This window comes from Aegilops tauschii, chromosome 2, assembly GCF_002575655.3.
Source record: "Aegilops tauschii subsp. strangulata cultivar AL8/78 chromosome 2, Aet v6.0, whole genome shotgun sequence".
Taxonomy (NCBI): Eukaryota; Viridiplantae; Streptophyta; class Magnoliopsida; order Poales; family Poaceae; genus Aegilops; species Aegilops tauschii.
Window position 1 is genome coordinate 420,799,616 of NC_053036.3, and position 22,922 is coordinate 420,822,537.

The following is a 22,922-nucleotide window of genomic DNA, read 5'->3' on the forward strand; positions in this document are numbered from 1 at the left end:
CCTTATATTTCTTTGATGAACTGTATTCACCTTTGTTTAGAATGGTCTGCAGATTATATGATTTTTAGAAATGTTTATATTAATGGTCTTTTTCTATAATTACTCTTGTGGACTGCATGTGGACACATGTGTATTGCTTATGTTTACCATTGTGAACTGCATTCATCTTTCTTTTTTAGGTATGATTTGTAGTCAGAGTACTTCATTTTTTGTTTAATGTTGTTTTTGAATATGTTTTGTATCTATGTAGTATGTTTTGGTATCACACATTAAATTTTTTAAAGTTGTCTGGATACTTGTTCTAATACAAACTCAGCAATCGTTACCTAGTGCAAACTAAGTTACAAGCGATTCTGCATGACAAGAAAACTAAGTTCAGCAAAAGCAAATGATCACAAGCAAACTAACGATACATAAGCAAAAAACAGAAAGAAAATTTGATGATAATTCTAAAACGACATTGTTTTTACGAAAGAAACGTTCGATATGAAGCAACGGACATAATGAAAACCTTGCAGACCTGAAACAAGGAACAACACAACCACTAAAGTAAATTGAAACTAAACATAGCCCTGATTATTTCTAGTTGCTGTATTGGATTACAGCCTTGTTCTTCTTCTTCTTTGATTCTTTTTCTCTTTTTGCCCTGTCCAGTCCCATTATGACATCGTAGATGATTCTCCATGACTCATATGTTGCGAATGCATCTATTGCTGCATACTTGATAAGCTTGTCTGGCAGCAGGAAAAATCCCCACAGAGTATGGTCCTCCTTGCGGTTAATTTTTTCTTCATGTCATGGTAGTGAATGTCTATCATCCTGCTGGCAACATCAGCCAAAGAGTCAAACTCCTTTTTATTGTATGGGTCTCTCCATTCCACCCGAATATCAATGTAGTTGTCGGAGTTGATCTCCAAACCAGATAACTTCAGCTTGCTTTTGTCTCCTTCAATGGTGAATCCGACGAAGGTGTACTCACCATTCATGAGGAATTTGTCTAGTTCCATTGGCCTGCAAGATGTTTGTATAGACTGAATATAGTTTAGTTTTTAGAACCACCAATGTTTTTTTGTTTTTTCTGAAACTGAAGTGCAATATGAATACCTGAATCTGTTGGAGTGAGTAGTTGCTAATACTTTGTACAACATAACTAGTAAATCTGATAATAGATTGCATAAACAATGCATGTTTGTGCATGTTTGTATTCTTGAATTGAATTTCATACATGTTTTATACACTGGTGCGTGTTGGTCCTAAACAAACGGGTTTTAACCCCTTTCCGCGACGACATTTGGAACCGTCGCCAAGTAAGTTTGGGCGATAGGGGGGTCCTTCCCACATGACCCAGAAACCGTCGGGGATAGGGCCCCTACAGTACTCCTACTCGTTTCTGCTCGCATTGCCATTGCAGTCGGTATTCTGTGGTGCTATGTTAACGATGCGTGGCCCATCACAAATGGTTCACTATTATAGAACGTGTATGATGCGCGGCCCATCGCAAACGGTTCACCGTTAAGAAGATTAGCTAATCGTCGTATGAGTGTCGGACAGGATTACGAAACGTCAGACCGTCGTAACATCATCGTACATGACACTATCGCACACGCTATTCTGTGGTGCAACGTTTACGATGCATACTTCATCAGAAACAATTCATGGTTGCAAATCGTGTACGATAAGGCAACTAACACAAACATTTAGTTTGCCCGCATCGTTTGTGATATTGTCTGACATCGCACACGCTTTGCAAACGGCAACTGTGTGCATGCTTGCACACGTTTCCTCTCTGTGAACCGTCTCCAATTATGGTGCATATCGCAAATGTTTGTGTTTTACCAACCGCGTGTGCTGTAACAACCTGGAGAGCGTATTTTCACCGTAATTTAATTACTGCTTTTCCAAATTGTACCGGATTTTGATTTGAATTTGAATGTGTGCTACAGCTTTATTCATATCCATCAGGTTCAAACAACCAATGCATTATTCGATTCATAGGTACATATGTTCAAGAATTACATAAGAACCAAATAAAGAATGATGAACCACAGTTGTATACTTGTACTATTAAAGACGGTAAAGAAAGAGGCGAAATATATTCTGGTTGCTGAAAAGGGTGAAGCGGAATGCCCATATTGTGCCCTCCTCCATGCAGAAGGCACGCACGACTCTAGTCCAACCCCTTGTGATGACCGACCGCCCATCCTTCACGGTCTTCATGAAAACATCTAGATAATCATCGTGTTCTGGTAGAAATACTTTAACCTTTGCATACCCACCAATCATGTAGTTTGAGAGGTAATCTTGAGTAAACTGCTTTGGCAACCACTACAAAGGGAAAAGATTCAGACATTGTGATCTAACACAACTCATTATGGGCAGTAAAAAGAAGGCTGCAGAGTTCTTACTTACCATCCTGCAGTTCGCTATTGTCTTGGATAAAGTGTAAACAAATAGTTTAATTGCCATCTTTGGACCCATTTTACTAACAATCTTTATCAGCTTCCTCACTTGATGCTGGTTCATCCATATCTCATTGCCCGTACGCAGAAAGGGTCGAAACGCGGATCTTTACCAATGACATATGTACCTAAAAGCACCAAGTTAATATTAGAAGCTAAACAACAATTGCACAATGATGTAGTACAACACTCTTTTATAATATGTCTATATACATCCGTATGTGGTAGTCCAATCTCTAAAAAGACAAATATTTAGGAACGGAGGGAGTATCTTATAACATCCAATATACTCACATATTAGCTGAATTAACATCTTATATTATGGGCCAGAAGGAGTTTAGTTCATTCTTAAAAATTATCTGCTGCTGTATCCACGGGTTACAGTTAGTTTGAGCTAGTTCGGGCTCAAATAGCCCTAAAGTATATCTAAACATGAGGGCTAGTTTGAGCTAGTTGCATCTATAACCCACCCAAAAAAACTAGTATCCAACCGAAGAGGTGCTAATTGGAGCTAGTTCTCCTAGTGCATTTATTGTCAATCTAACCCTGCCATCCAAACAACTCTTTGGATGGAGCTAGTTCAGGGTTAGTAATGAGCTAGAAACTAACTCTAACCTCTAGCTAAGTTGAGTATCCAAACAGGGTTGTGTTGTTGCTGTTGGTGCTGCTGCTCTTTTACGTATATCTAGACATCATTAGAACATTAATGTAACACTCTTCCTTGTTGCTATGTAGCCTAGGATTGCATATTTAGACATTAAGTACAGTGCATGTTGCTATGTAGCCTCAGATATATTACATATGGCCCTAGTTAACCTAAGGAAAAATGGGTTGTAGATATATTCAGTTAAAAGTCTGATTCACCGATTAGTCCCTTATCAACCGCCAGCCTATATGGTACCAGCTACCGATATCCTGAACAGTGAGCAGATATAAGCCATGGGATGAAACTAATCTCGATGGAAAACAATAGTCGTTCCCAAAATTGTCCTGTGTAGGTACATCAAGAAGCATGTTAAGCACAACAGGCTAAACATCAACCAAAATTACACATGGCAGACAAAATAATCTCCAAAAGATAGCTTTAGTGTGCAGGTTTAAGCACGTTAGTAAAGCAAAACGAGTGGAAAGGTGTGCTAACTGCAACAGGCCTAACATTTAACAACAAGCAAACATGGTCATTCAAACTGGTATTGTGCCAGTCTAAGTACACTAGTTATGGTTAAATAAAAATGGAAAGGCGTGTTAACTACAAATGCAACAACCAAATGTAGTCATTCATAGTGGTATTGTTGAAACTGGAACTGATGAAATTGAACTGCACAGTTCATACTTGCACATATAGAACATCACGTTGTGAATAACTGGAATAAACAAGGTATACTACGAACAACCAAAGATAGCATTTGAAACTGAACATATGCTAACTACAAACAACCGAACAATCAAAAACTTTAAAAGAGGCATATGCTAGCTATAACAGGCTTAACAGTAAGCAAATATATGCATTCCTATCGGTATGTTTAAAACTGGATTGATGAAATGTACCGCACAGTAAATAATTGCACATATGGAGCATCACATTGTGAACAACAGAAATAAAGAAGGCATACTGCAAACAACCAGATATAGCAATTAAAACTGGACATATTCTCACTACACTACAAAAGGGACTCGACAAAACAAATCATGGGTTTCCACCTGTGAAGAGGCACATCAAAACAAATCATGGGTTTCCTCACTTGTCACGGATGGGCTCGTTCCCGTGGGAAGAGCACGGATCCATGTTGTCGCAGATGGGCTCCTTCCCCTTGGAAGAGCACGGTTGTAGGGTGCCCTCCCAGATGTCGCAGACGGGCGCTTTCCCCTTGGAAGAGCCGGAGAGGGTGCCCTCCTCGTGGTCACCGTCGATGAGGTCTGACTTGGAAGCTGTGGATCCCAAGCCAACATCGCGGAACGTGTCCTTCAGAAATGACAAAAGGGGATCGATGGCGATGTAGAATGGCAAATTGTTGACAACAAGCCAGAGGAGATCAGCGGCGGGGTCATGGATGAGATCGACTACGGCTGAACCTGAGGGGTTGGGTGTGGGCCACTTAACCTGTGACACAGCCCGCCTCAGGGCGTCGCTGTCGATGACCTCGATGTCGTAGCCGGCGGATGAGACATGCCCGCATACTCTAGCCCGCTGCTTGAGTGCCTGCCGCCAGTAATGGTCGTCAGCTTCCTCGGCGACGTCGGGCAAAGAGACCGCTATACACCTCTTTTGGGCCAGTCGCTCCTCGAGCTCCACGCGAAGCGTAGCCAGGCTTAGGCTGCGATGCTCTGGGGTGGGGGATGGGGATGGGGATGGGGATCTGTGGGAAAGGGGGCGTTTGGCAGGCGTCATCTAAGGAACTCAGGGCGGCCTGGGTATGGAGATCGGTGGGTAAGCTGCACGGGCAAACCGGCAGATGTTGACAATGGAGGCCTTGCGGCGGCGGTAGTGGCGGCGGGGACTTTGCTAGGGTTTCGAGCGAGGGAGGGGTGTGTGTGTGTGCGTGCGCACGCCCGAGGAGATTTTGGTGTGTGTGGAGGGGGGCAGGGTGTATGAGGAAATGATGCGGGTACTGAAAATTTTACTACGCGGGAGTCAAACGCAGGAGTGAAATGGCAGGCTATTCAAAATTTTGATGATAGTGCATCGCACACGGTCCGGAGATAACAATCGTGTGTTATGAAACAGAAAAACCCTCGAGGCGGGCAGATATTTTCTAGGGATGCAGGCGGGATTGGGAACAAGAAACATCACACACGGTCCGGAGATAACAACCGCGTGTTATGAAACAGAAAAACCCTCGAGGCGAGCAGATATTGTTGAGAGGGGGAGCCTCGTGGAGCCCAATGTACTGTGCGAATGTGTGCGTGACAGGTGCACCGGCGTGGCACACGGTTAGTTTGAGTGAACCGTGTCTATTGCGTCATCCGACTTGTCTAATATTCATAAATTTGGCGAAAAATGACACGGGAGAGGGTCAGAACACTAACACACTTGCATGTGGACCAAATTTATGTATCAAAAGGGTGGTTTGATTTTCTAATACCAAATGCAACTTCGATGTGGCACCTCTCTCGCAAAGCGCACGGTATTGCTTGCCCCCCCTCGTGTCGGCATGAAGGGAATCCTAAGCTATGAATGCATGCGCCCTCCCCCTCAACCGAGGTTCACCTAGCAAAGTGCGAAGTAGCTAGCAGCCCCCCTCCTCCCTCGTGTCGGCACGAAGGGAATCCTAAGCTATGAATGCATGCCCCCCAACCGAGGTTCACCGAAGCAAAGTGCGAAGTAGCTAGCAGCCCCCTCCCTCGTGTCGGCACGAAGGGAATCCTAAGCTTTGAATGCACGCCCCCCAACCGAGGTTCACCTAGCAAAGTGTGAAGTAGAGCTAGCAGCCCCCCTCCCTCGTGTCGGCACGAAGGGATTCCTAAGCTATGAATGCATGCCCCCCAACCGAGGTTCACCTAGCAAAGTGCGAAGTAGCTAGCAGCCCCCCTCCTCGTGTCGGCATGAAGGGAATCCTAGCTAAGCTATAAATGCATGCCCTCCCCCCAACCGAGGTTCACCCTAGCAAAGTGCGAAGTAGCTAGCAGCCACCCCTCCCCCGTGTCGGCACGAAGGGAATCCTAAGCTATGAATGCACATGCTCCCCCCCAACCGAGGTTCACCTAGCAAAGTGCGAAGTAGCTAGCAGACCCCCTCCGTCGTGTCGGCACGAAGGGAATCCTAAGCTATGAATACATGCCCTCCCCCTCCCAACCGAGGTTCACCCTAGCAAAGTGCGAAGTAGCTAGCAGCCACCCCTCCCTCGTGTCGGCACGAAGGGAATCCTAAGCTATGAATGCACATGCACCTCCCCCCAACCGAGGTTCACCTAGCAAAGTGTGAAGTAGCTAGCAGCCCCCCTCATGTCGGCACGAAGGGAATCCTAAGCTATGAGCATGCCCCCTCCCCCCAACCAAGGTTCACCTAGCAAAGTGCGAAGTAGCTAGCAGCCCCCACCCCCCTCGTGTCGCCACGAAGGGAATCCTAATTAAGCTATGAATGCATGCCCCCCCAACCGAGGTTCACCTAGCAAAGTGCGATGTAGCAACCCCCCCCCCCCCCACACACACACTTTCAGTCGGCGGGCCAGAGAGGCATATATCTCACCAAGATGGATCATAAAATGGACCAAGAATAACCCACCTTGGTCGTACAACCTCTCTCTTGTTGTAGGTCAAAGTGATGGCCGTCCATGCGACCCCGGAGATGGGCTAGCTCGCCAATATTCACGCAAGTAGCTAGTCCCCGAAGACAACCACTGCATGCGTGTGGCCCAAACATATGTATGGAGAGGTGTGTTTTTGAGTAACAATGGAACAACTTTGATGTGGCACCATGACTTCGAACTAGAAATCCCCACACTGAGTGAGGGTTAGGTTGACGATGCATATGTATGTTACACCACACTTCAAGCCAACGACGGGGATTCATATATGCATGCATGCGTGCAAAGTATATGCGCTCAAACTTAATTAGGTCTGAATCTCACCATGACCTATACTACGATAACACGAACCAAATGAAGAATGCACCATGGTAACCTATCTTGTTGTTGGTCAAGGTGATCATGGATGTCCACGCGGGCCCACGAATATATAGGCTTGTCGCCGATAACCACGCGAGGGAGTGTATCGTTCGAAGGCAACCACTACATGCATATGTATGGAGGTGATGCGTGCATGCATGTTTGAATACACAACATTGATCTCGCACGTGTGTGTCAAAAATCGTACGCTAGCTCCCCACATAGAGCGAGATCGGTTCATGATGGTGTCGTTGTACTAGCCACTTCGACTCGATGGGAGGGATTCATGCGTACACATGCATGTGTGTGTGCTCAAAGTGTATCATGCATGTCATCCCAGAGCAAAAATAATAATCCCCTCCTAAGTCAAATTAACCTCTCTTGTTGTCAGGCAAAAAGAAGTGATGGACCAAGCGGGCCCACAGATGGAAAGCATCGATATCGCTAATAACCGCTTAAGTGGGTGCGAGAGGACGACCACCACCGCTTTGCATGTGGGCCAAACATATATATGTTGAATACCCAAAATGCACAACTTTAATGTGCCACATGCCTCAAAAACCGTAAACCATGCACCCACACAAAGCGAGGTTCATATCAAGCATACTACATATGATGGTCCCCTTCCCCCCTCTTCACCGCATACTATATGCTCCTGCCGTAATATATGTACAACCCAAAAGAATCCTCATCGATGGTGAAATTAATTAACCTCTCCCGATGTAGGTCAAAGTGATGCATGCATGCATCAACGATGGCCTCGTGGGCCCACAGATGGAAGCGTCACACGTGAGTGTCCTAGGTAGGATATATATGCATGTGGCCCAAAAAGGTGTTGTGTGATGTTTGAATAACCAATTTCACAATTTTGATGTGGCACGTGCCTTGGTAAAAAAAAGTCCCGACACTGAGTGAGGTGTACTTGTTCACGGACGCATACGTATAGTATATATGCTAGTCCCCTCCCACCTCTTCGACGCGTACTATATACCACCATAACACAAACAAAAAAGATTCTACCTTGCTGGTCAAATTAACCTCACTGCTGGCTGTTCATCAAAGTGATGGACGATGACCTCACGGGCCCACAGAAAGCGTCACACGCGAGTATCGAGTGTCGTGTAGGACAACCATCGACTGCATGTGGCCAAAACATTTATGTATGAAAGGGTTGTGTAATGTTTTAAATAACGATTTCACGACTCTGATGTGGCACCAGCCTGCCTAACAAAACGGCCAACCCACACGGTGGCTCACAACTCGTAGTGTACTGCGAGCCACCCGCCACCCCAGACGCACTCACCCACACACACACCGCGAATCCACCGCAACTACGATGCATGTTAAATTAATTATCCCGCGGTGAACATACATGTTACCAAAGGAGGGACGTTTTAATTTCAAAAAAATCACAGAGATCATTAAGACATTTTAGTACATTGATTGATTTTCTATGGGTATAATGTGCAAAAATCAAATTTGAGCTGCATGCACACGTGACAGTGCACCTAAATGGATTGCAAAAACACATGTGTCTCACTGGGTGCATGTTTACTCCCCATGCAACAAATTTCAAACATTAAGAATCTTGATTTTTAAATTCTAGTACATCCAAAACTTATTTGAAGTTCATGAAACTTATCGTGTTGTCATATGGACACCAATACAAAGTGACATTGTACTTTTTTGTCAAATTTGAGACCAGTTTTGATGCAATCTTTATCTAATTACAGACGGGAGATTATTAATAATTGGGAACCAATATCCCAAATGGATTATTTATTCGAACTGTGAGCGTTAGACCAAAAATGGATACGTGCCATGGTTCGGTTAAGCAATAAAGCGGCAGCATTAATCATCCAAATAAAAAAATAATACACGTGCCGCCGCGCGACCCGTGTGGCGTGCGAGCAGGCGTGAGTTGACGGGACGCATGCGAGCAGTCCGCCGCGCAGGCAGACGGGGAGGCGTGCGTGCAGGTGCGTGAATTGACGGAGGCGTGCTCGCTGCGCAGTGTCATCGGGAGGCGTGCGAGTAGCTGTGTGAAACTTTGGTAGGCATGCCAGCAGTCCGGTGCGCAGGCTCACCGGGAGGCGAGCCATCGGTTTGACCGCCACCCGCCTCTCTCCCACAACTCCCACTACTCCATATAATGGTGCGCCCGAGCGGCCGCACCCCCCATCCTCGCTACACACACAATCCTCTCTCTCCGCTTGCATCCTCAACGCCGCTCTCAGTCCTCAAAGCCGTAGTGTATGAGGATGCCGCCGAAGCGCCCCATCGGAGGGAGTGGCGACGCTGGGGCTGCTAAAGCACCGGAGCACGGCATGGAGATGGAGACAGAGGTTGCCATCACCGCCAGCGAGTTATCGCTGCACCCTGATGTCATTGACGGCATCGAGCTTCCACAGCCGGAGGCGGAGTTCCACACCGACTCCGACGACCACTCCGGCGACGACTCCGACGACGACGGACAACTGGTTAGTCATCTATACCCATTTATGTGTCAAATAGATCATAGGGCTTCTCTGGTTACTCCTGCCTCCCCCTTTTTGGAATAGAAATCATGTGGTTATGTTCTCCCAATCCATGAAATCTGAGTAAGTTTCGTTAGATCCGTGTAGTGTATTGATTGTTTGAATGGTACAGGTGATAAGTGATTAGTTGTTTCATCTGTGCAAATGATTTCTTCTAGTAATCCGACTAGGGTTAGTGTTCGTGCTAATAATTCCTAGCCAGGACTTGACAATTGATTTTGAATGACCTACATATGTTTGTGCCATTATTTTCTTCAAGATTGGTCTGTACATAAACGACTGTGCTTAAAAATCGAACCATAATCTCTGGATATGTATAAATAAATAGCCATAAATTCCTAATCCTACTTCACGACATGTAATCAGTGATTTGATGCCAAATTTGTTTTACTATTTGTATAGGTGATGTCTGACGATGTGGACAGCGAGGATGAAGATGCCCATAGGAGGTACAAGAGGCGAATCCTGAGGAAGCTTTATGCGGGAATGCATAACATGCGTATTAAGACCTAGAACGACGGCTATGGATGCCCATTTTGCAACCACAAGATTCATGACGTGTATCTAAGAGTTTTGGCGCATGCAAGAGGATGGGTCGTTGGCTCCTTCAAGCAGAAGTATTCTCGCAGGGTGGCACACGGCGCGTACGCCGAGTACCTGTAGAAGCTTCAGGATCGTGCCGGCCGCATGTGAGATGAGATGTGGGATGGATCAAACTATGTACGCTTGAGTATGCTTAATGACGGTTAAACTATGTACTTATGGTTGAACTATGCTTATGTACGTGTACGCTTATTATCTATGTCTGAGTATGTTAAATATTTCACCAAATTTTGGTAAAAATTACAACGGGGGACCAATAAACCAGGATGGAGGTAGTACGTCAATCACACATGGTTCCCAAAATTGGAACCATGTGCAATGACTTTCATTTTGCCTGCTGCGTCAATCACACATGGTTCGCTCTAGCAAACCGTCGCCCCAAAAATCCTTTATGGGAAAGAAAACCCTCACCACCCAATTCAAAAAAGAAAAAAGAAAACCCTCACCATCCCCACGTCACAAAAACCCTCACCCCGCCCGCCACTCCCTCGGCCCCTCCGGTACGTTCCCCATTCACACCTGCACAAGCTCCTCCGCGTCTATGCCATGGCACCGCCTATCGCGGCGGTAAACACTTAGCTCGACGCCTATCGCCGCCGCCAGGCTACCGGCAAAGCCCACCGCATTTCGCCACTTCCGCTTGCCGCCGCCTATCGCCATCGACTTTCTCGACGCTGCTCGTGGTCGACCCAGCTCCGCTCGGTTGGGGACTCTGCCATACTGAGAGTTCTTTCTCATGGACGACAAGGTAACCAATTTAACGAGATATCATCTCATCTCTTATCCCAGTTCATCTGCCCCCTTTAATCACCCGGCGGAAATCGCCGTGAATTCATTTTTATTCGAGCTGATTTGAGGGTTTTCTTTCATCCATAGAATGTACAGTGTGCCGACACTTCAGGACTTGGCGACCGCCGCCAGAGATTCCATCTCATCGTACCAGATAACTTGAGGATGCACGCGGTATGTTCAATCTCACCCTAAATCGGTTGGCATGGCCTACTTTCCTGAACATATTCTAAATATTGCTACATTTGGATAAAAGGTGCCACATGCACCATATACGTCAAAGGGGATTTTTCCCCCTCTTCTTTCTATATTAGGCAAATTAATGATGTATTGTTCTTTTGATTACTCTCATTTTTTCCATGACATCATGTTTACCCTATCTGTTTAATTATAGATTTTTGTCCTTCGATTTCAACTGCTGTACAGTTCTTTCAATTTGGGCCCATATTTGCATGTTACCATATTTTCTTTAACAATCCTACCATTTTCTGTAGGACATCCCTCGCTATGCTATAGATTATGTAGTGCACAATTTTTCCCTTTACATAGATCAAGGCTCCACGGATGTCATACTGCACACAAACCATGGATTTACAATCGTTGCTACTGTAAGACTTGATGAACGTGGTGGCTCCTATTTTGCCACTGGCTTTTGGAATGAAATTGCAAAGTTTTATGTACTGAAAGCTGGAACTAAAATTGCACTGCACATAAAAGGGCCTGGTCATGAGATATATGCTAACTTCCCCGACAAAATCATCCGTCCAGACTTTGTTCAAAGTAAGTTTTCTTTTCAACTATCTGCATATGTTGACTTACCCAGCAATTTCAAATGAATTGTGTAGTATTTAAGCAACCAATTGTTATTCCCTTTTCTTACTATATTCCTACCTAATAACTTCTAGTTATCAATACACTTTTCTATTGCCTTGTTTTAACAAAATATTCCCTATACTCCCATTTCTATCAGAAAGCGCCGCTGACAACGGAGGTGGAGAACGGGGCTGCCAACAAGCGGAGGCGGGGTGAGCTAGAACCGCAAGCCACTCCAGCAGGCCTAGACTTAATCAGCAGCCTCCCCGATCATATGTTGAGAGTCATCATCTCCCTCCTCCCAATCAAATATGGGGCGCGGACAACCCTCCTTTCCCGACGGTGGTGCCCCCTATGGAAATCCAGCCCTCTCGACCTTATCGACACCCACGAGCTCTGCCATGGCTATCGCAAAAGCTTGGATGCGTTCTCCAAGATCCTCGGCAGTCACCTTGGCCCAACCAAAGGCCTTAGAATGGGCAAGTTCCGTTCCAACGGCAAGGATCAAGCCAAGCTTGACGACTGGTTCCGATCCCCCGCCCTAGATCAGCTCGAGGAGCTCACTTTTGATGATGGGCATATGTGGTCGCTGCCAACGTCCGCACTCCGCCTCGCGCCCACGCTGCGGGTCGCCAAGTTCAGGAACTGCCATTTCCTACCCTTTAATGACGCGCCCGCTCTTATTCTACCACGACTGAAGCACCTCGAGCTCGTCGCCGTCTGCCTCTCAAAGGGTGAGATGGAGCGCCTGCTCTGTGGCTGTACAGCACTCGAGTACCTTCGTCTTTAGGCGATCAATGGGTTGAGTACCTTCCACATCACCTCCATGACTCTCCGGACTATTTATGTGTGTTGCTGGTGCGGCAGCAAGACATCGCAAAAGGTGGACCACGGTATGGTCATCCAGGACACACCTGAACTTGAGAGATTACTTGTAGTTGATCAAGAAGGTCCAACAAGAATCAATGTCATTTCTGCGCCAAAATTGACAGTGGTGGGCTACTCGTCTGACAAATACTCCGAACTTGTTATTGGATCCACACCCGTTCAGGTACAATAGCCGCCTTCTACCTCTCCTTCTACAAATTAACATTATTTCTAATTTTGAAGATGTTTATTCATCTGTCATTCAGAAAATGATTCCGACAAGCTTAACCCCGAAACTGCGCACAGTGAAGGTCTTGGCACTAGAATCTATTGGGCCCGACCTGGAGCAAGTTGTCAGTTTCCTGAGATGCTTTCCATGCCTAGAGAAGCTATATATCAAGGTGATGTTCCTTTCATGTTAAATGTTAACCATAAGGGATTTCAATTTGTGACACCTTTTTCCAAGTTTATAATGACAATGTAGTACGATTTCTGAAGGTTCTTTTGGAGGATTTCAGTACATACATGTCCCCCCCCCAATATTGGTTGCTTGATCCATATGGTTACAATCAATAAGCATTTCTCCTTTGGATTCATCTGTACTAGTTTTCTTAGGGAACTTTTCATCCACTCCAACCTCTTGTGAAGAAGGCTACATTTTTCATCAAATGCCCATGTTAATCATGTCAGATCGAAGATGGCATGTTAGTGCATTTGACAAATCCTACAAACCAAATAGCTAGGCCTGTAGTAATGTTCAAAAGTGCATGTAGGCACTAACACGTTTTCTTCTTTTGTAGATAAGATTAGGCCCAGTGGTGGATAATGTGATACAATATAACAATCACGTCGAATGCCTATATCTGCATCTCTCAGAAATTACTTTGAACTCCTACCGAGGGACCTTACCGGAGATTATATTCACCAGGTTCTTTGTTCTCAGAGCAAGGGTGCTGAAGGAAATGAGGTTTTCCCTACATTTATTTCGCAAAAATGAATGGTTTGTTGATCAGCACCGGTGCCTGCGGTAGAATGGAGTAGGCTCCAAAAATGTTGAGTTTCATTTTGGAACTTCAGATGACAGAGTAATAGGAAGTCATCATGTCAACCCCATACATGACTTCTCAGTGGCTGACCCCTTTTCAAAAAATGTGAGGTTTCAAAGCCATACTTAGAAGCTGTGATATTAGTTTGAACCTCTCTGATATCCATGTTCAGCGGATCAGCGCGAGCGTTTGCAGGTGATGAGCTAAATTTCATTTCTAATATCAGTTTGAACCTTGTAATCTTCGAATTTGAGCCATATAACTCTGGAATTTGAACCTTGTAACATTTCGAGATTTTGTGGTACAATCATTGAAATGGCATCGTATGAGACTTGTATATTGCTAGCACTATTTTGACCTTAATATGCAATGGTCTTAGATTTTATTAACCATTCTCGAATCAGTTTACCTTGTCGATCTCACAGCACATGATCTGTATAGCTAACTCGATTGCGATCTTCGACATTATTGCACACAGTTGGTTTCTTCCACCGTGTGCAGTGTAGAGCGCAGAATTAATTATCGCCCTCGAGTGTCCATCATCACCCTTCTGTGTAACTTTGACCTCATCACCCAAGGGTAAACTTATGACCGAAGTCATTCCACACACTTTGTTTTTACAAAGCTTTTTGTCAATAAACGCCCATGGTTTGTCCCTCTTCTAGCCGACGCGTGGCCAAACTAGCCGGGCGGGAAGCTTGCGCGGTAAACAGCGCGGTAGCACGGGAACAGGCTCACCGACGATACATTTGGCGCCTCTTCGAGCCCACGCATGCGGTGCGGTGTTGTCAAGCGTGCACTGGAATCCTCCGCTCTGAACAACGTGACAAGATGTGATGATTACAGGCTGGCCGGCCCCTATTTATTACAGCGGCCATTTAACCTACCCTTGTGTCTCTTTAACCTTTCGATCGCGCCCCACCATTGCAAGAAGCACACCCACCACGAGAAATTCTTAGAGGGTATCCTGCGCGGCTCCAATGGCGCTCCGAGCGGCTGCCGACGACGAGCAGCAGTTCACCATGCGTGCCGTGGTGGACACCCACAGAAGGTTAATGGACCTCTCAGTGGTGTACACCAACGACCCGGTCTGGGTGGAGCACTCCATCCACATCATGGAGCTGTTGCTTGCCGAGGAGAAGTACAAGGTGGTCGGGTTCAACCTCGAGTACACCCGCGCTCGTGCCGGGTCTCGTCCCAAGGTCGCTGTCGCCCAGATGTGCGTGCGTCACCACGTCCTCGTCTACCACTACTGCCTGGGCACAAGGCCTTGCGAGCATTTCGCCAGGTTTGTCAACAGCCCCCACTACATGTTCGCTATGGTGGACATCACCAACAATGTAAAGGCGCTTGAGAATTCGGGCATCGCCTACCGGAATCTTGTCGACATCCAGGGCCAATACAAGATCTGGGGCAGCAAAGAGCATGAGAAGGACTCAGTGGTTCACCTCGCCGAGACCATCATCGACCCCTACTATAGAGACATGAAGGATTCGTGCAACAAGGACAAGTGTGCTTGGCACTCGGCCTGGATGGAGAAACTCGACAAAGCTCACGTCGTGTACGCGGCCAAGGAGGCGTACACGAGCTACGACATGTGCAGGCAGATCGTTGACATGAGGAAGTCCCTCCTTCCCCAAAACGGCCAGGGATCCAGCCAGAAGCAGAGTAATGCCAAGCGTCGTCGCAACAATAAGTAGATGATTAGATCCTCGTTTCTCCTACTTTAGTATGCATGTAATTGCTTTCTTTGGTGTGTGGAAATGTTATGTGTGTAGTCACTTGTGTAATTGTATGCTTAATTTGGTTATGCAATGTTGTCTTTTTAAGTATATATGTTGATGCTCTATAGACAGAGCGTAGATGTTGTGCGGACAAAGAAAATCACATCGCACGCGGACTAAACAATGGAACCCGTCGGTGATGTTTTCATAAATCACTCACAATTGTATACCAGCAATCGCTTGCTCACAACACACACGGCTTGTTAGGAGTAATCGTCTATGTTGTTATCGGTCTTCGCACACGTTTCCGATTACAGACCTGTTTGCCTCGTATCACACACATCTTGTTCATTTCAACCGTTTATGTTCTCATGTCTCAACGCAAACAGTTCATCCGAGTGAACCGCATGCCGTATATCGCACACACCTATGATCTAGCTGACCGTTTCTTTTGTGTTGCCTAATCACAAACAGTTCATCCGAGTGAACCGTATGTTGTGTATCGCACACGCCTTCATCTGGATGCCCGTTTCTTTTGTTCCTCCTCACCGCAAACAGTTAATTGAACTAAACCGTATGCCCTTCATCGCACACGCAACTAAAACCTGAACCGTGTTTGATGCATCCGTCACCGCAAACGTTTTACACATTTCTGACGGTTTTCATATAGCACCGTTTGCGATTATTGCATCGCACACAGTTTCTCGAAGGGTCTCTGATCGTAGTGTCGCGTTAGCAGCATCCTGCAGTAGTGATATAGTAATGGTGCAGTTTTCTATTGTTCAGGCAAATAATTTGTATTTGGTAAAAGAAAATAAAACTGCATGTATCGCTAGATCATATAATTCAAGAATTGAACACATGAGTTACATGGAGCCAGATGAAAACTGTCAATGAATTCCTATGCCATGCTTTTTAAAAATGAGAACCAAAGTTTAAATAATGGCAATTGCGATGAAGAAAATTTAAAATCAATATTGACAAGCAATAGTACAGATTGATAGTTATTCTGACCTGTCTTTAGCTGCAGAGATGTGGTAGACAAGGCATTCTTTTTCTACGCATAGCTGGAGCACTGCTGCCCGATGTGGCTTCACGTAGTGCATGTACAGGACATCAACGCCGACTAGTTTGACGGGCATTCCGCCGAGCTTCTGTAACGCCCACGATGCGGCTATATCTCCCACGTGTCGAGGCACGACTTAGAGGCATAACCGCATAGTGGTTTTGTCGCAAGAAGGGTCATCTTCACACAATCCCATGTAATGAACAAGAATGGGATAAAGAGTTGGCTTACAATCGCCACTTCACACAATACATAAATAAATATCATACATCATCCAAAATACAAACATATAGACCGACTACGGTCAAAATCCAGATGAAAATAAGACAACCCCAAATGCTAGATCCCCGATCGTCCCAACTGGGCTCCACTACTGATCATCAAGAAAAGACACATAGTAACGACCACGTTCCTCGTCGAACTCCCACTTGAGATCGACGCCATCATCTGCACTGGCATCGTCGGCACCTGCAACTGTTTTGGTAGAATCTGTGAGTCACGGGGACTCAGCAATCTCACACCCGCGAGATCAAGACTATTTAAGCTTGAAGGAAAGGATGGTGCAAAGAGGTGGAGCTGCAGCGGCAATAAGCATATATGGTGGCTAACTTGCGCAAAAGAGAGCGAGAAGAGAAGCAACGGAACGGAAGTCATCTAGCAATGATCAAGAAGTGATCCTGAACACCTACTTACGTCATACATAACTCAGACCGTGTTCACTTCCCGGACTCCGCCGAGAAGAGACCATCACGGCTACACACGCAGTTGATGTATTTGAATTGGGTCAAGTGACAAGTTATCTACAACCGAACATTAACAAATTCCCATCTGCCTCATAACCGCGGGCACGGCTTTCGAAAGATAATACCCTGCAGGGGTGTCCCAACTTAGCCCATCATAAGCTCTCACAGTCAACGAAGGATAAACCTTCTCCCGGAAAGACCCGATTAGTCTCGGAATCCCGGTTTACAAGACATCTCGACAATGGTAAAACAAGACCAGCAAAGCCGCCCGAATGTGTCGACAAATCCCGATAGGAGCTGCACATATCTCGTTCTCAGGGCACACTGGATTGTCCAAGATTCCGATAGGCCAGCCCAGAGTTGCCCCTGGTGGCCACCGGCGACTGACAGTTTGGACCAACACTCAGAGGAGCACTGGCCCGGGGGTTTAAAATAAAGATGACCCTCGGGCTCGCGAAAACCTGGGGGAAAAGGCTTAGGCGGCAAATGGTAAAACCAAAGTTGGGCTTTGCTGGAGGAGTTTTATTCAAGGCGAACTGTCAAGGAGGTCCCATAAATCACCCGACCGTGTAAGGAACGCAAACTCAAGGAACATAATCCCGGTGTAACCGTAACTAGGGCGGCAAGAGTGGAACAAAACACCAGGCAAAAGGCCGAGCCTTCCACCCTTTACCAAATATATAGATGCATTAGTTAAATAAGAGATATTGTGATATCCCAACATATCCATGTTCCGACATGGAACAAACTTCAACTTCACCTACAACTAGCAACGCTATAAGAGGGGCTGAGCAAAAGCGGTAACATAGCCAAACAACGGTTTGCTAGGAGAGGATGGTTAGAGGCTGACATGGCGAAAAATGGGAGACATGATATAGCAAGTGATAGGTAGCGAGCATGGCAATAGAGCGAACAACTAGCATAGCAAAGATAGAAGTGATTTCGAGGGGTGGTCATCTTGCCTGCAAGATTCTCAGAGTTGTCGAAAGCTTGATCCTCGTAAGCGTACTCGACAGGTTGCTCGTTCACGAACTCGTCTCCCGGCTCTACCCAAGACAGGAACACAAACAAACGGAACCACAATCAACAACGAGAAATGCGCAAGCAACATGATGCAAAACATGTATGATATGCAAGATATGATATGCGATGCATATGCGTGCTCCGGAAGGAAAATGATGAACATGGCAGTAACTTGGCAAACCAAGCATGCCACTGGAAAGATGAGGTGATTTCGGTCGAAATCGATATGAAGATCACCGGAATCGGATGCACGGTTTGCAAATGGCAAGCAAAACAAGAATGGCACGAATCTGCGATTAACAGCATGATAGCACTTAAAATACAACAAGTAACAATTCTACAGCATCCCAACATAGCAACAAATAACATGGCAGTAATCTACAGGAGATGCTTGACAAAAGATGAACACTGAGATACGGCTAGTTCACAACATATCAAGCTCAAACAAGCATGGCAAAAGTGCAAAAGATTACAGGTTCACAGACTTGGTGAAAAACTGGACATGGCAGTAAACAGCATCAGGTAGCAATGTTGAGAGCACGAAACCAACATGCTACAGGAACTTAACATAGCAAAGCAAGGCAGGGCAGTGTTCTACTAAATGCACATGACAAAAGTCCCTTAATGACCATAAGCCAAAAAGGACCAGAAGATATGATGGCAAGCATGTAAACATAGCAAGTTTCGTTATCAGGTTTCAGACTTGGCAGAAAACAGAGCATGGCAGAAATAATAATATGTAGGCCTCTTTGTGAGCTTGATGCACTCACTACAGAGCAATGCATGACAAACCAAGCACACCTACGGCAAGATGGCATGTTTATGAATCTATCCATGGCAAGAACAAATACATAGCATGTATGGATCAACTACAATAAGCTTGGCAAAAATGCATGGCATGTTAAGAATCTGCCAGAAATATTTTATAGCAAAAGTAGAGCAAGATTGAGTCATGCTATGGCACTCCATCATTGCAAACAATTGCAGGAATGGATCAATTACAACTATAGCTACAAAACATCCTTACTGAACATCTCCAAAATATGCATGGATCTCTCTGTAGCATCAAGTTTACATGGCAACAAAATTACAGCAGACAAGGACTTAGAGAAATCACCAAGTCCCTGAAATCAGAAATATTACGGGGCCTACTTTGCATGCTTGTGCTTGTCACCACAGAGACCACAAAAATACATGGACTACACCACTGGAAAGATGGCATGGCATACTTCAAAACACATGTAGAGCTCATGCTCAAAAGATGCACAGATTAAATGATACAAAAATGACTAATCTCCAAGTTCTGCTAAGAACCAGCGAATAACAGCAACTAGCCCTCTTCCAACAGAGATTTTGGCATCAATATGACCTCTAATGAACATTGTGCAATTGAACAAAATGAAGAGCATCACGAGACGAACAATTTGACATATTATACGCGCGAATCGGAGCTACATGCAAGAAGTTATTGTATCACGAACAAGAGCACTTGCTGAGAATTTCGAAGACTTAGAAAAAATAGAGGGCGAGGAAAGTCAACGGGGATTCACCAGATCTGGATCGGGCGATGCTACAGGAGCTCGCCGGCTCGGGGCTGAGCTCGGCCGGAGCGGGCACCGGAGGAGGAGAGGGAGGCCGCGGGCCTCGGGCTCCGGCGGAGGAGAGGGAGGCCGGAGGGGCGGCGGTCGCCGGCGGGAGCGGCGGCGGCGGCCGAGTGCGGCGCGGGCGGCGGCGGCGGCGGCCGGCGCGGGAGGCGAGGCGGCGGCGGGCGCGCGCGGCGCGGGCGGCGGCGATGCGGGCCGACGAGCCCGCGACGGGCTGGGCGGGCCGGCGCGGTGGAGGATCCGGCGGCGACACGCGGCGCGCTGCGATTGGCCGGGCGGCGCGGCGGACGTTGTTCGGCCGGAGCGGACGCATCCGGCGCGGCGCGGAGGGAGTTTCTAGGGTTTCGTCTGCGATTCCGTTTTTTGGGGGAGATGGAGTTTTATAGGTAGAGGGAGCTAGGAGGCTCCAAATGAGGTGCGGTTTTCGCCCACACAATCGTGATCGAACGACCTAGAGCATGGAAGAGAGTTTGGTGAGATTTGGGCTGGTTTTGGAGGGGGTTTTTGCTGGACACTCAAATGGACTTTGCGGATGCCCGGTTAACCGTTGGAGTACCAAACGACCTCCGAATGGAACGAAACTTGACCGGTAGTCTTCGGGTGGTATACTAGGGCCACATGACAAGCCTCGGTCCATTCCGAGAAAGTTTGACACACGCACACGAAAGAAAACAAGAGGGGTGCACCGGAGGAGATAGGAGCGCCGGATTGGAAAACGGACAACGGGGAAAATGCTCGGATGCATGAGACGAACACGTATGCAAATGCAATGCGCATGATGACATGATATGAAAATGCATGACATGACAAAAAACAAAACGAAAGACAAAACCCGACAACGGAGGGAAAAACATATCACATAGCCGGAAATGGCAAGAGTCGGAGTTACAAATATGGCAAGTTACATGCGGGGTGTTACAGCTTCCTCCTGAGCGTGGACAACATCTTGTCCACGTCTTGACCCTTGCTTGTGCAAACGACGTGGAGCTTGTGGTTGCCGTGGAGGTCGACGTCGTGGAGCTCCTTGGTGTACCTGCGGCGCTGCTTGTACAGAGGTGCATCCGCCATGACTCTCCTATGCTCTCTCGTGTTTGTTCTGGAGAGGGAGGTTAGTCAAAGGAAGTGTGGAGAAGAAGATGCAATGGGGTTTTTGGGGGGACGAAGCAATTGTGTTTTCTCCTCTGCTCTTCGTGACAGGACGTGGGAGTGGTGGAGCGGGGTGGTAGCATGGTGGGGCTGTGTTTTTAGTTATGTGGCAACTGCAGAGAGGTTCTGCTATGAGGAGGTTGTCTTAGTGCGTTGGAAATCCGGAACGGCGTCGCCTCTTTTTTCGTGACAAGTTCAGGTATGTACGCAACTTTCAGAAAATGTGATGATTGTGTTTTCGGTGAGTTTTCCTAGTAAGTGCACTTCTTCGCTATCACGACAGAACTGCATATGTCCACATAGTGTACTGCATGCAAGTGAAATTTATTCTTCGTATACTGAATTATATCGGATCGGGATTCATACATATGTACGCACATTTAGTTTTTTGATGGAGTTCTTTCTTTTTTTCTCTTTTTTTATATGTGATGGTGTTGCAGCTTTTGTGTGGATGGAGGGTAGTGTGGGTAGGGGTATCGGACTGCTTTGCTTAACTAACAGGGCTGCATTCCTAGTTTTAGCCATAGTGCAATGCAGTAGAAAGAGAACTGCATTTCAGAAATAAGAATACTTTGTGCTTCCACGTGACGAACTGCATTGTTATACGTCGCGAACTTCATTTGTACGTTGACTTCAGGCTTCCTGCGTTTTATTTATTAGAGCGAACTGTAGTTTCTGGCAGTGCCCACGCACATTTTTGTTGTTGTTGTTATTCATTTAAAAAATGTTTCTCTTTTTTCTTTGATGTTTTATTTTTGTACTTATTTTTTTAGTGGGCCATGTTATTTTAACTACTCTAGCGTGTTGGGCCTGTGTTTGGGGAGTGAAGACACATTAGGCCCAAGTCGGCCTGTCAGCACGGTTCTAGGTGCGCTGTGTGTGCGCCCTAATGTTTAGTCCCACCTCGCCCGCGGAGGGCGCGCTCGACCTGTTTATAAGTGCTGGCGAGGCAGCCGTATCGAACTCCTCTGGTTACTTATTTGGGCGCTTATACATGGCGCTCACTTCTCTATGCTCTCTGACTTGTGGGCCCATGTGTGCCGGCCCCATGCATTGTGGCTCAGAACGACTCGCCTGTTGTGGGCGCAGATCTACTACGAGACTGGTTGGGGCCTGGTTGCACCTGGGTGGTCACTTTTTTTCTTTGTATTTTTTGGTCTTGCATAATTTTTCAAATGTAGGGGCGTGCACTGCTTAGTAAATCATTCATGCACTGCATTGATCATCTTTCTGTACTGCATGTTCAGATATTCCGCACTACATATACAGGTCACATTTTCTTTTCGTGTTTTTGCTCATACGTATTCTTTTTTCTAGTGTACGGCGTGCATTGCTTTCTTGGGTATGTGTGCACTGCATTCGACAGAGTCCTGTACTGCATTCGTACACGTTTTGCACTGCATGCATCTTATTTTGTGCCAAAGTTGTGACTGCGTGTACCAACGTTGCGGACTGCATGACTTACATTTAAGGACTGCATCAGGTGCACTAATTCTGCGTTGTACACTACGCGAAAGTGCTTCTCTCGTGCTTCATTTTGATCATGTACTGCACTTCATGCACACATATTGTGAACTTCCTTATTACTTTGGAGAACTGCATTCACTTTTATTTAGAATGGTTTGCGGCTTATAATTTTTTAGAAAATAATTATTTAATGATTTCGTGGGAAGTGCTGCAGTCAAAGTACACCTTTTTTGGGTCCTTTTTCTTTGGTAACATAAGCCTTCACTGATTGTCCTTCATTCTTGGTAACATAATTTTCATTAACTCCCCTTTAATTTTCAGTTTTGACCTTTTTGCATTCCTCTTCTATAAATGTAGGCCAACTTCTACCCTTCCTTTGCAGTTCATTTCTCCTCTAGCCGCAACTTCTCTCCTTTCTCCAGCCTCTCTTT

The 22,922-nt window shown here is 46.1% G+C and overlaps 1 protein-coding gene across 1 annotated transcript; it reads right to left on the reverse strand.

Moving 5' to 3' along the window:
- Positions 1 to 341: 341 nt before the first annotated feature.
- On the reverse strand, positions 342 to 20,946 carry LOC141041082 (uncharacterized). Its single transcript, XM_073507193.1, has 5 exons — positions 20,798 to 20,946; positions 882 to 1,011; positions 604 to 771; positions 512 to 520; positions 342 to 353 (listed from the first exon to the last, which is right to left on the reverse strand). Exons 1-5 carry the CDS (start codon positions 20,944 to 20,946, stop codon positions 342 to 344), a joined length of 468 nt encoding a protein of 155 aa, XP_073363294.1.
- Between the last annotated feature and the right edge of the window lie 1,976 nt (positions 20,947 to 22,922).